General features: G+C 35.7%; 3 protein-coding genes across 4 annotated transcripts; 2 read left to right on the top strand and 1 right to left on the bottom strand.

Annotated features, from left to right (window-relative positions):
- Positions 1-590: 590 nt before the first annotated feature.
- On the bottom strand, positions 591-4898 carry LOC114526342 (serine palmitoyltransferase 1-like). Its single transcript, XM_028547925.1, has 15 exons — positions 4744-4898; positions 3819-3929; positions 3629-3726; positions 3438-3531; positions 3223-3295; positions 2888-3020; positions 2679-2808; positions 2486-2575; positions 2179-2286; positions 1983-2078; positions 1767-1863; positions 1467-1521; positions 1275-1392; positions 1089-1162; positions 591-863 (listed from the first exon to the last, which is right to left on the bottom strand). Exons 1-15 carry the CDS (start codon positions 4837-4839, stop codon positions 770-772), a joined length of 1467 nt encoding a protein of 488 aa, XP_028403726.1. The 5' UTR covers positions 4840-4898; the 3' UTR covers positions 591-769.
- Positions 4899-5465: 567 nt separating this feature from the next.
- Positions 5466-9289, top strand: LOC114526346 (zinc finger Ran-binding domain-containing protein 2-like). Its single transcript, XM_028547930.1, has 12 exons — positions 5466-5564; positions 5629-5681; positions 6375-6483; positions 6842-6924; positions 7153-7229; positions 7302-7343; positions 7487-7627; positions 8006-8058; positions 8414-8443; positions 8548-8676; positions 8870-8924; positions 9136-9289. Exons 1-11 carry the CDS (start codon positions 5512-5514, stop codon positions 8916-8918), a joined length of 819 nt encoding a protein of 272 aa, XP_028403731.1. The 5' UTR covers positions 5466-5511; the 3' UTR covers positions 8919-8924; positions 9136-9289.
- A 2374-nt stretch (positions 9290-11663) lies between these two features.
- LOC114526344 (MAP kinase-interacting serine/threonine-protein kinase 1-like) lies at positions 11664-13856 on the top strand. Of its 2 annotated transcripts, none has more exons than XM_028547928.1 (3): positions 11664-11719; positions 11807-11844; positions 12550-13856. In XM_028547928.1, the coding sequence occupies exon 3, from the start codon at positions 12556-12558 to the stop codon at positions 13840-13842; it is 1287 nt and encodes a 428-aa protein (XP_028403729.1). In that variant the 5' UTR covers positions 11664-11719; positions 11807-11844; positions 12550-12555; the 3' UTR covers positions 13843-13856. The 2 variants fall into 2 exon arrangements, with proteins under 2 accessions (XP_028403729.1, XP_028403728.1); XM_028547927.1 differs by having other exon boundaries at positions 11807-11860.
- The last annotated feature ends 45 nt before the right edge of the window (positions 13857-13901 follow it).

The raw sequence follows: 13901 nt of genomic DNA, 5'->3' as shown, positions 1-13901 counted from the left end.
ATTTCCAAATAGGTTCTTATTTCAGCTGAACAAACAAACAAAACACATTTGATATTGTAATTTCAACATGATGATTTTAGCAGATGCTGTATTTGTTGAAATGTCACGGACAATATGTTAACTCATTCTTCAACACCAACGCATCTTCTATATAATCTAATTACAACCTAACACCTTTCCTAATATCCTGGCGAATCAGTAGGAAACGTTTTAATTTATCATAGGTTTTTCGAGAGAAGTATGATGCAGAGTGCAGAGGTAGTTACGGGCCATTTTTGTTTTGATTTTTCCTGTTTGAACTTAATCGAGGGGATGGTCATATCCATTAAGGGTATACTTGTACTCAGAGCATTCGTAACTATTCTCTCATATGCATCTACATTTATTGTAAAGCATAACCATTTTGCATTTACCGGAACAGTGAATCAGTGAACAGTGAATGCTTTTCGACGCGTATATACTTGCATGCGTAAACCCCTGTACCCCTCATAATAATAAAGCTTCTTGGGTCAATACTCAAAGAACTTGGCCCATGCACGTCCAGTCACCGTTTTAAAAAAAGTTAAGAGGTTGTGTCAGCATGATAGTTGTTGATGCATGCATCACACATTTAATAACATTTTCAGATCAGTTTTGTATTTCCAACAGGAACGTAGCTTGTATGATAAAAGTAAAAAGAAATAATTCATTAGCTACATTCATGCAAGCACTGTTGGGATAATTACATCATTATTTTATCACATATATTGTTCAGTTAGATTCAATGTTTTTAATCCAAGAACTTCTCCGCAACATCACGTATTGTTCTAGCTGATTCCAAAATCTCCCCTTTGGTTAATTTGCTATTTACAGTAACGCGGATGCTGGAAAAATAAATGAATATCATTCAGTACTATACTCTATAGCATATGTTTTATCATGCGCATATAAATATGTGTCAAAGAAAAATCTACTCGAGAGCCTTCCGTATAGGGAAGGTTGGAGAATAATTTTTTTATGTGTAAATTGTTACTGCAACAGAGCCATGCTGGTTACATCATCATTTAAAAGCTAAGGTATCTTTAGCACGGGTATCTTTATCACGTTACCTTGGTGGTGGTAGAAAAGCCTCGTCTTCTTTCAAGTATCTCGCAACAGAAATAGCGATATCTTTGTCTAAAACCTAAAATGTATTATGTCAAAAAAACGTTTTCGGACACTTCAACTTACGACCTCGTATATAAAGACCATGCACAGATTGAATATAATTCAGATAGCATGCAATACGGACTTACTGCAGCAACTATACGCTCGAGTATTTCCTCGTCTTCGTCAATAGATCCTCGAGATGTTTCAAGACGTAAATGAATGATCGGGGATATTTCATTGCCATTTAATTTCAATCCTCGAATTCTAATAGGAGACGGATGATAAGAATGATAAACCGCGCTTCGCGAACGGGAAAATATTTATAAGATCTACTTTACCCTTTCAACTCCTTGTGGAAAAGCAGGGCATTGTCACGTAGCTTCTCGAACATCTCTAAACAGATAAAAAGTCCTTGAAAGAAGAATCATTCAAAATGCGTCCAGAGCGGATTAATACAAGTCTGACTGGCACAACACGAGGACATTTTGTTACGGTTTAAAGGCTAGTTTATACTCAGGAAAAATCTCCTTTGGATCGGAACGGACAGGAAAATTTCCTTTGTCGATGAGTTCTCAGCCGGCGTTTATACAAAGGAAACTTAGGAATCTTAGGAACTGCAGTACTGTTTTCTCACCAACCTGGATGTTGATCCATGACATTCAAAGCTTCGGTACCAGCTGATGCAAGGAGAGGTGGCAGAGAGGCAGAGAAACAGTATCCTGCACCAGAAAGACGCTGCAAGATGATAATTATTATTTATAGACTTTGATTTTGAAGTCGAGAAATATTTAGTTCAAGGTCTATAACTGCAATAACTAAAGTTGGTTATAAACAAACAAATTAAATTTCAGCACCTGGTGGTCAACAACGAAGGATGAACCACAACAAAAACCACCAATTGTTGCAAGAGAACTTTCCATGGACGCACTGATGAGATCAACATCGTTTCTCTGAAAAAAAGGTTTGTTTGATTTGTTAACTTGTTATCTTCATGCATCACCTATAAAGGATAAAATAAAACAGCAATGACAGAAATGAATATTCTCTTACATTAACATCAAAATGTTCTGTAATACCGCGACCTGTCGCACCGAGAACACCAAATGACTGACTTTCATCCATCAAAATACGAACTTTGTATTTGTATTTCAGCTCAATCTAGAAAGAATAGTTAAAGATGAAGGTGATTAGAAGTTCTTTTGCAAACCAATTTTTGAATATTCAACTATTGTTCATGTTAAACTTCCTGGGCTTGGAATGACAAATCCTGGACAATCCTTTTGTCCAGTGTTTCTGTCTCCATGTTCTTTTCAATCCCAACGGCATATTTTTATGTTTATGGCTTAAACTGTCTTACCAGTTTTGGCAAAGGAGCAAGATCTCCATAGTTTGTATACAATCCTTCCACAACTAAGAACCTTCTTGTTACACTGGCTTTTTTTGCATTCTTTAAAACATATATAGGATATTTAATTGTACAATACTACATAAATGCAAATATAGTTAATTATATTATTTCCAGTATCACATGGGAAACTGATAGTTTTCACCTTCTTATCCCTTTGTTCTTGTTCTTTCAAACAACGTTCAAGATCTTCCATGTTGTTATGTTTGAACCAGTATACCTTACTACGAGAAGCTGTCACACCTTTCTGGATGGCAAAGCATACACCATCGTCACTGCAATTTGAGGTAAAATAAATTGCAAACTTTCTGATTGTTTTGTTTAATTTTACAATAGGAGGTAAACTCCACTCACCAGAAGATAACATCTCCTCTTTTTGAGTAAGCTGGTATTGCACTTGCAATTGTTGAAAAACCATATGCATACATAATGGCATCCTCTGTGTTCATGAATTCGGTCACTTTCTTTTCAAACTCAAGATGAACATCTGAAAGCATAAAATAGCAAAGTTACTAAGGTGCTGCTCACTTTGAAGTTTCTTCAAAGGCTTGGACTAAAAAAATTGGGCCTAGTAGCACATGTGATTTGTTTGAAATTTAGACCCTCTATATTTGATCAAATGAATTACAGAAAAAACAGAGTGTTAGCAAATAATCCTTCATGGTTAAATTAAATACTATTTTCCATACCTATTGTACCATAGAATCCCCTTGGGCCACAAGAACCTACTCCATATTTTCGCAATGACTTTATACTTGCTTCCTGCAAAACAAAACAAAAAAATATGATCACAAAAAATAGTAAAAATTTAATGGCACAAAATAAGCATTGTATTATAGGAATTCTATTTTTTCAAGCTAAATGCATGATTCTAAACAAACATGCTTAGAGAAACTTCTTATACCTCAATATCTTTATCTCCCACAAAACCAAGGAAGTTAAATGTTGCCAGATTTAGGCACGATTTTCCATTTACTGTAATTCTATGTCCTGGTTTGCTAAAAAAGAAGTAATGATAATTGGCTATATATATAAATGTAGTAAAAAGTAGGTGGTACTTGGAATCATAGAATTTATTAAACTCTGTTTTCCAACCCTTTGATGATATTTGGATTAAGAACATAGGAAGGGTGGTCAGCTTTTGCAGGAACCAATGGTTCAGGTTTCCAATCTTTTATTAACTCTTCTTCCTCCTATTGTAAAAAATTGCTGTTCTTTTAAAAGTGTACCCATCATATTTCACCCCACCATATTTAATGGATGCTTCTTAGAGATTGCCTCCTACCTTTTCAGTTAAATGTATTTCACTTTCCCGTAGTTTGTACTGTTTGGCACGGAAAAGACGGAACACAAGTAGAACCAAAATCACCTCAAATAGTATGTGATAGAATGGTGCCTAAAATAAAACATAAATTTGTGAAAAATGTGGGAGAGAAACGATTAGCCTTATGCATGATTGTTTGTAATAAATTACATATTTGCTTCATTGATGTTTACACATCAAAATTTGCCTTATAATCATAACATAGTACTTTTAATGAACTATATGCTACTGGTCCATTTTCCAGTTTTCCGGGTGATTCAGAGGAGCATCATCACAATATTCGGGTCCATTTCCAAAATATCAATTTTGAGTCCAGTTCCGAAATATCAATTACTTGAACAGTCTTGACCTAGTAGCTCAGTTGGAAGAGCATTGGACTAGCAAACAAAAGGTTGCTAGTTCGATTCCCACCGTGGTCAAACTAATTTTTTAGTTTACCCAGTTGATGACTCAGAGTAGAATCATCACAATGTTCATTTCATATATACACTATGCACTATCTTATCTTATCTTAGTCTTATGCACTATTACTATGTTTGTCTTGTTATTTTGCTTCTATTTAATATTGTCACACCTATAAAGCTTGCCCTACCTAGTCTTCCAAAAATTTCTGAATAAACCTGTCATCCCTGAAATTCAACTAGACATTTTAGAAATAACCAGGCTTCTGTATAGATTTTTCATTCAGATATTCGGCAGCAATTTTTCTTTCTGATAAGAAATTCTAGTTTATGCAATATTATAAGCAATACATATACTAGCGAGTAGCGATCAGCCAGCTATAAACCAGCGTAAGCACAATACACGCTCGCCGTCTTATGCATGCAGTGTTACTATTGTTATCAGCGCTTTCTGTAAAGTAAATATACACGTATGTAAAACATACCCCTATATAAACATCCCAGAATTGAACAAGTTTAGAAAAAAGAAATGACCAATAAGGCAATGTATTATTATCACAGGATTCTCTATCGGTTGCCATCTCTTATATACTGTATAACATCACTGATTGAATTATTTGAATAATTTCACTAAATAAATAACATACAGCCAGTGATACAGCGTTGGGGAAAACCTGGAAACGAGGGAGGATCAATGGGAGCATATGGGGTCTATGGGATAGATTTACAATCTGGACAAAGGTGTGGTGTTCTAAAATTGTAGCCTGATGCCTGAGCCTGATGTCGCACGGAATGATATTTAACGACAAATTGCGATTTGTCGTTAAAATTTGTTCATGGTACCGCGAGCTTTAAAAAAACAAATTATAAAACAGGTATTACAGCGTGTTTGTTTTTGCTTTTTTTACTGCCAGGACCAAACTGTTAGCCTCCTTCCCAGGATCCAGGCATTTTAATAGGCATAGATTTTGGATTTTCCATTACGTAAGGCCCGCAAGAGCAGATTTCAAAGGCAGTTTCACTAGCCAGGGTGAAACCAGAGGGGCAAACTGTATAGTATGTAAAACTGTTTTTCAGGAGTAAATGCGGGCAAAGCGTCCTTTGGAAATTTGCCATTAAATTTGCCCATTGGAAAACTGAGGAATTTCCATACCCATGCAAGGAATGCTCGAATTCGAAGTTTTCGTCTTTTCGAACAAAACCGAGTATTGAGACAGATTTGTATATACTAAACAACGGATTCTGTAAGTGAAATGTCGAAAAAACTGAAAGTTTCGGAAGGGGATTGGACGTGTTCAGATAATAGGTTCGTTCAATGATAGGTTAGAGAGAGGTTTGAACACATTCAACAACATTCCTATCCTTACTAGTTGTGGCAATCTGAATTTCGCGCGAAGGACAAACTGCAATCGTTGTGGCAAAGGTACAAGACATCAGATATGTTATGTAATAGTGCCAGCATGGAAGTTAGTTTGCTGTTTGCAATGTTAACTTTTGCAACTGGCAAGTTGTATAGAAATTAGGATAGAAATCTTACTTCAAGCGTTTTGTCTTGCAATGTGTTACATTCACGCTGAATTATGCCACAGCATTTACAGTACAATGACATGCCAGGGTTGTTTGCCTATTGATTCTTTTTGCAGCACTGCTTTCACAAACAATGCATGTTGCCAAATAGCAGTGAGTGCAAGTGAGTGAGGTATCATATGCCAGATGTACGTACATACATTCTTTAAACTTTGAGAATCAATCAAAGTTGTGAGCTTTCAAAACAAAAGTACATTCCTGATATATTAACAGCTCTTTACTATAAGAGATCAGTATGTTGAAGCACATGTTGATATAAGCTTGCTGCCACTAACTCATTAGATTATTATTTAGGAATGATAAAACTAATGAACCTTTGACTGCTCTGTCAATCCATTGTATCTCTATACCGCTGTAGTGCATGATAGCAGATCATCAACAAATACCCACTGAGAGAAATCATATATTGGAAAAAGACCACTTAGGATGTTGCAAAGTTTTATCTAATTCTTTAACATTTCTATCCTAAAATACTAATATAATTTCTACTATATGTACTAATATAATTTCTTTATCATTCTTGGAATAGAGAAAGGAAAGGTTGTTGATAGAGTGAAGAAAACTGGATCTGAAATTGGCAAGCATATAGCTGAAAAAAGCAAAGGCTTATTTAGTGCAGATGATTGGCAATGTGGAAAGTATGTACTATCCTTTGTTTAATTTAGATCCTAAGTAATTCACATTTTAAAATTTGTTTGGAGTATCTGGAGCGAATATAGAGTAATTGATGCATATAAAATATATTAATAAGCTAGTAATTTAATAATAATATAATTGAATATGCATGAGGTAATAAAATTGAATATGTTATCAATTAGAATTGGTATTTGTCATGTGCTCTATACCTTAGAAGTAATAAGAATATACCTTTGTCTCTACCCTATTTTTACCAAACTTCCTTATCAAAGCAACAATGGGGAAAGTATAAAAGAAAACCAAAATTTGATTGGGATATGCTTATGTTTAGGATTTAACCACCCATATTTTTCCTTACAGATGTGGAAACATAAATTGGGCGCGACGCTCAACATGCAATGTCTGCAATGCCCCAAAAATTGGTCACAAAGAAAGAAGAACTGGTGAGTAATAACTAATAATATCAGTAATGATAGAGGATAGTAATAAATGCTTTTCATTATATGTCCTAAAAGATGAAAACTGATGTGTGGTTCATTTATATTTTTATTCAAAATTAAACTATTAACTACTGTATGTTGTCTGTATAGTTTATGTGATATGCTCTCAATTTGTTTTTAGTAAGACTGTAAGAGTTGTCTGAACACTTTTTTCTCCTCTTCACAATGCAGGTCTTGGTGGAGGTTTTAATGAACGGGAAAATGTTGAGTATATTGAGCGACAAGACTCCGATGATGAGTTTGATGAGGTATTGTAATGACATCTAAAAGCTAAACTTTTGTATACCTAGACTCATCTTAAATTATTGTACCTCATATAGTTTGGTAGAAGAAAAAAAGGAGCAAAACAAAAGACTTCCAAGGTATTGTATCCAACAATATTATCAGTTTCATTGAGATTTTCTCATTCTGATTTTTTTTCCTAGAAGTCAACCATACATGTAGATCCTATTGTACCCACACTGTTTTGTATGGAGGAGACTCGTTAGTGCTTTTCTATTTGTAGAACAATGAAGAAAGAAGAAGATTAAGTGCTGGTGAAGATTTTATCAAGCTAAGAAATATTGAGCCACAGCCTGACGAAGATGATGATGATGACGATGAAGATGATAGTGATGTTGATCTTTCAAAATACGAGTTGGATGATGTAAGGCTTAGATCAAATGTTGCACTTCTCACTTCATTTTGTTAGGCTTAGATCAAACGTTGCATTTCTCACTTTATTTTGTAAGGTGTAGATCAAATGTTGCACTTCTCATGCTCTAGAACGCATTAACAACAGTAGATAATTTCAGCTTATTATCTAATTGCTTTTAATGCATTCGGCGCATGACAAGCGTCACGTTTGACACAGGCTAAACTATCTATCTATCTTGGTTAAAATTGAACTGGGACATAAATGTAACCTCGTGTCTCTTTATCTTTGCTGTAGACACTGTATCTTAAATACTGCCAAACCTGCCATCTGACTGTGTATCAGCTAAGTTTACAGTAGTAACTGTAGTCTAACTCGCTTTTTCTTTAGGACGAAGAGGAAACTCCAGCGAAGACCAAGGAAGATTCACGGGATCAGGGAGGGTAATCATATGACCTGACACCCCTGTGGGGTTCAGGTGGGACAATACCAAATGTTTACTCTATGTTCATTATGTGGGTTTAAATCTCCTGATCATTCAAAGTACGGTTGACGTACATGGAAAGATTTCTTAGCCTTGGGTGTTCTTATGCAGAAAATTACGGTACCGTCAAAAAATGACGATTGCTCAAAGTTATTCGTTCTTGTGTAACGTTACATAAATCTTTCCGTTTGGCATATATAAAAATGTTTGTAAAATTTTGAAAAAATACAAAAATTTTGGTGGGTTAAAAAATTGAAAAGTTTTTATTGGTGATGTTCATGTACTGCATTCTAATACTTTGGTTCAATTTTAAGGTTGATCGACAAGGATGGTGGCTCTAAAAGGTAGTTATAATGTTGTGAACATATTCTTAAGAGTTAATCTTAACATCATTCACTGAAGCAGCTACTTGATATTTTACGTTTGACCATATATTCTAACCTTAAAGATCACGTTCTCGCTCCCCTGCATCGGATGGAAGAAAGGTTCGTCGTCGTAGTTCATCGTCCAGTTCTAGTTCAAGATCATCGCGGAGTTCGTCATCCCGAAGTTCTTCATCGGGGTCGGATAGCAGAAGGTTTGAACATGCTTTTTAACTTTTGACGATGTGATATATGTTTCATTTGTGTGGAATAAAACATACCGGGTACTCCCCCCTCTATATTCTATTTGGCAAAGTGCAGCTACTCATATGCTGTCCTAGTTTCGGGTTGGGTGATTTGCTGCAGCAGTTTACTAGTAAAATTACCCGCAAACTCAATCATTCCTAGGAGTCGCTCAGATTCACGTTCAAGGTCAAAATCTCCAGGAAAAAAGTAAAGTAAAGTACGTATAAAATATACGTACACGAGGTACGTAGAGTAAGCTGCGTTGAGATGGTTCTCACATGCCAAGATGGTTCAAAGAAGTTTATTCATTTGTGTTTAATCAAGAATAGAATCATAGAACATCGTTGATTCGGTCACCGTATTGTAAAATCGGTTACAAAATATACGTATTTTTAATTTTTCATACGTATATTTTTCCCTTTTTTTAGACCTGTACTCCTTCTGCACTCTACATAAAATCTTTTGCTTTTGCTTTTGCTTGTATGCTGTACTTCAAAAATGTGATTCCTGTGAAAGCTCCATTTATTACATTTTTGCAGCTCACTTTAATGTATACAGTTTTAAATAAATAGTTTTGAAGTTGATTTCTGTTGTAACTTGTGGCTGATAATAGTATTCTACTAATCCCCCCCGTCTCGTACGCCCTATGTTGAAATTTTCCGGGCCACTTTTAGAATGGGTACTTTTTCCTATTGCTTTCACAAAGTGATAAGAAGTGCCTTTTCTAAAAGTGCCCGGATATCATGATAAATAGCCGAGATGATCAGGCGTACTTTCTGATTATGATCATCCAGAGCCCGAGCGAGCATGCGTAGTGGAGAGCGTATTTAAATATAGCTCAGTATAGCCACTGAAATATAGTTCAGTGGAAGTGGAGTGTTTGCATTAGTTACGTGGCGAAGCAGCATGGCCACTGAGCTATATAATAATTCCTGGAGGACCGGCTCCTAATGTTTTTTTCTCAAAAAGTGAAGCAAAAAACATGGCGGACTTCGCCCTTCTGCGCAACCGCAGAAGCTCTGCTGACGCCACTTGGTTCCTTTTGGCCATGGTATTTACCACTGACCAGGCTCAATAATGAGCCCGCTACAGCAGTATTCCCCCCCTGGTTTTTGTAAATAACAATTCTCCCCCCTGGTTTTTATATTTTTTTTGCCGTGAAATCTTGTTTGTTTTTGAAATATTTTTTGGTTGTTTTTTTGATATTTTTCGCACTGACATCTAATAAAGTTTTATTTTAAGATGAATACAAGTCATACGTACACGCTGTTTTTGCCAGTGCGGGAGCAAATATATATTTAAATATCGAAAAATGTGGACAAACTAAAGATTTTAATACTGACACGAACTGACAGGTTTATTATTTTATTTTCGTAATAATATTTTTGTTATTTATACATTCCAATATGAAAGTTTACAAATGTTTGAATGTTTTGGCACTATCCTCGCAAGACAACTAGGAATTTATAGGCAACAATTTGACTTTTCTAAACCCTAAACTGATGAATTTCGCAGGAAGTATGTAATCAGTATTCAGTATGTGATGCTGTCTTCAAGACTTCATATCTATGCACAATCCAAAATCCAAAGAAACAGAGGCCATAGCTCAGGTAAAATGCTGCGCAGCTGACGAATACTAAGTGCAGGAATATAGTTTCAACCAAGAATCATATTTGCATAATATACTTTTCATTCAAGTCATCAACTTGTACCTTAATAAACCTGTTTTCAGCATTCTCTAATTGCATCCCTGGACCCCTGGTCATAGTAAAGAATAACATTTGTCCTTCCATAGGCTCCACTGATTAGCCTAATGAATATAGCCCTCTTGGAGGTTGATACCATACACAGAAAATACACAGCAAAAGTTGCTGCAGATTGAAGACACACTGCTCAGTCAATGCATGTTTATATTTATTTCATTAATTAATAAATATGACAAATGGTATAACCACCAGCCAACAACAAAATCAGATAACATGGAAATGAAGAACAACAATGCACAGTCATAAAATGCATGAACTTCATCCTAAAAAATAAAAATGGAGATATGATCAAGATTTATTCCCAAGGTGCAAGAAGCTAAAAAATAAATTAAAAGCCATGATAATTGATCATTTCACTTTGGATTTGACAAGGTAAACAAGATAATATATTAACTAGGCTTTAACAGAGCTCACTATCAGAGGTTGGAATTAATTTACACTGTTTACAGCATCTTATTATTTTGTATTAGCACCCTCAGATCATGTTAATTTATGCTGGGTGGGATAAATAGAAGAGGGACTATAGTAGACTCACTGGGGGAATGGTTTACCTATTAGCATTGATGTTTGCTATCATGAAAACAACATAGACCAAACTCAAAAGATTGACACTGCCAGGAATATAATTTTTTCCCCACACAAGTTAAGAAAAAATGATAAAGTTTGGGTATATAACATTGCATTTATTGTTTGTACCACACGTTTTGATGGATTTATTGTCTCAGAGGCTTTGGTACCCAGTTTATACTATAGTCCAACTCGAAAGGCCAAAAACGAAATTGTTTACAGTAAAAAAAGTTGAAAACGGCTTACCTCAGTTACCTGGATGTTATAAAATAAGAGCAAATTGAGAAAATTCACCTTACCGATAAGTGAATTAAGCCATTCACAACGTCAGACGCAGAGCACGAAGCTATGTGTCCTTTCCATTTGTTGAACAGGGGAAAAGAGAAACACTTTTATCCATTTTATATGAAAAACAAAAAATATATACGGAAAGCTGAAAATATTTTCATAAAATCCAGGAGGGAGACGGACTCAATTTCTCACTTTGTATCGCGGTATGTCAGTGGTATCTACCATGAGCAAAAGGAACCAAGTGGCGTCAGCAAACGCCGAAATCCGCCATGTTTTTTGCTTCACTTTCTGGTCAAGAACCGGTCCTCCAGGAATTATTATATAGCTCAGTGAGCATGGCGGTGTATTCAAAGATTTCGTCATAATGCTGTTTTGGTGATGAAATTCGGTAAACGTTTTGCTGACAAGTCATTTTATAATGCGACTGATTTAGCCGACTGCATTACGACTTGCTTTTTTTTATACCATGATATAGAACCTGAATGTCTGAGCATATGCCAAAGGCACTGAAGATTGTGGTTATCAAAGAGTAAGTTAATTTCAGAGGTGATAAGTTTATATAATTATGTTTGTATTTACGTTTGTGTATGAATCATGCTTTAGCTTCAGCTTTAGAAAGTAATTTCTATGGGAAGAACAAAATTTTATTTCTACACTGCTAAAATAAAACCATAAATGTAAATTACATTTAACTGATAATATGTTAAATATAGAACATTTTGTCACACGATATTGTACTATTTCCTGCTTTGTTCACCCAAATACAAAGGAATTAAAACCAAGTACTAAAAATAAGGTATCAGAATAGTCACCCTACAGAAGTTAGTTGAGTTACCACAAAGTTAATCACACATTTGAATTTGGTTCAGACAAGACGTGGTTTAATAGTTAAAAACATCCTAATACGTTTCCCCACAGTACAAATTTAGTAACATTAGCTAATTTCCTATGGCTATATCAGGGTTTTTGAATTGAGGGGGGGGGGGAACAGTGGAGCTTTTTGGGGGAAATTGTTGCAAAACCAAAATAATTAGAGAGGCTAAGGGCTAATTTCCATGTTTCTTATATACTTTGTTTACATTTTATAAGTATGGTACAAAACTTTATTTTAAAGAAAAAAACCCCACAATAATTTATAAAAATATAGACTGCTAGATTTTTCCCTATTTCCTGCACATAGTGGTAACTAGCAGATTTCTATATATATATTTCTTCCAGGTAGATATGGCAAACATGGATAGTTTGTCTGGTGTGGGTTATATCACAGCTGGTGTCAATAATTTTGTATTGCCAGAGAATGATACAAATAAGACAGATATTTTTCCTGAAGGAGTAAGCATCCTTCAACTACCTGATCAAAATCTGAAAGCATCACGTAAGAAAAAACGTCCACCTCGTGAAGACTTTCAGACATTTGAACGTATCTATACATTAAGTGAAGAATACCTTGGTAGTGGCTCATACTCTCATGTGTTTACATGTAAGCGTAAAACGACAGGCGAGAAATATGCTGCCAAAATTGTAGATAAGAATAACGCAATTCCTCGGGAAAAAATCCTTAACGAAGTTGAACTACATCACCTTTGTCGAAAAGAAAACAATATTTTAAGTCTGGTACAATTCTTTGAAGAAAACTCAAGGTATATTTTTGTTTATCCGCTTATGAAAGGTGGATCTTTGCTCAGACATATTGAAAGAAAGACAATATTCACTGAGTCAGAAGCAAGGGAAGTTGTAAAAGATGTGAGTACAGCATTATGCTTCCTTCACAAACATGGTGTTGCACATCGAGATTTAAAACCAGACAATATTTTGTGCGACAATGAAGAAACCATCACTCCAGTTAAGATCTGTGATTTTGATCTCGCTTCTGGTATTGGATCATGGACCAAGCCTGTATCCACCCCTGTCCTTCAAACACCAGTGGGCTCAGCGGAGTATATGGCTCCTGAGGTAGTCAAAGCGTTTGTTAACGAAGATGAAGCCACATACTACGATAAACGTTGCGATCTGTGGAGTTTAGGAGTGATATTGTACATAATGTTATCTGGTCATCCGCCGTTTTATGGCAATTGCGATGAAGACTGTGGCTGGGATAGAAACGAAACGTGCAATGAATGTCATAACATGCTGTGGAACAGTATCCAAGATGGTCGTTATAGTCTATCTGGCACTGAATGGAGCCGTGTTTCCTCCAAGGCCAAAGACCTAATTACTCATTTACTAGTCCGTGATGCATCGCGACGCTACTCTGCAGATACTGTACTTCATTGCGCGTGGATTACTCAGGAAGACACGAAAGATGAACCCAGTGGAACCCCGGTCCAGTCACCACGTGTCAATTTTGATGTTTCATCTTTCCTGGATGAAGCAAACAAAGCCAGTCGCACGTTAGCTGAGCATGCTAATCTTGCCAGTAAAAGCGATAAAACTAGTTTGATTGGTTTGTCTCCTCCTGGAAATTCCTCGTTGGCAAAACGCCGAGCTTGCAAGTCAAAAATTAAATCCTGAATGTTGCCCTTTTACGCGTTGTGTCTCCTATTTTTTGATATATATATTTGCGTTCTTCA

This window comes from Dendronephthya gigantea, unplaced genomic scaffold, assembly GCF_004324835.1.
Source record: "Dendronephthya gigantea isolate DGI-Jeju-01 unplaced genomic scaffold, DenGig_1.0 000038F, whole genome shotgun sequence".
NCBI classification, from domain to species: domain Eukaryota; kingdom Metazoa; phylum Cnidaria; class Anthozoa; order Malacalcyonacea; family Nephtheidae; genus Dendronephthya; species Dendronephthya gigantea.
This window is presented reverse-complemented; position numbering and strand designations above follow the sequence as displayed.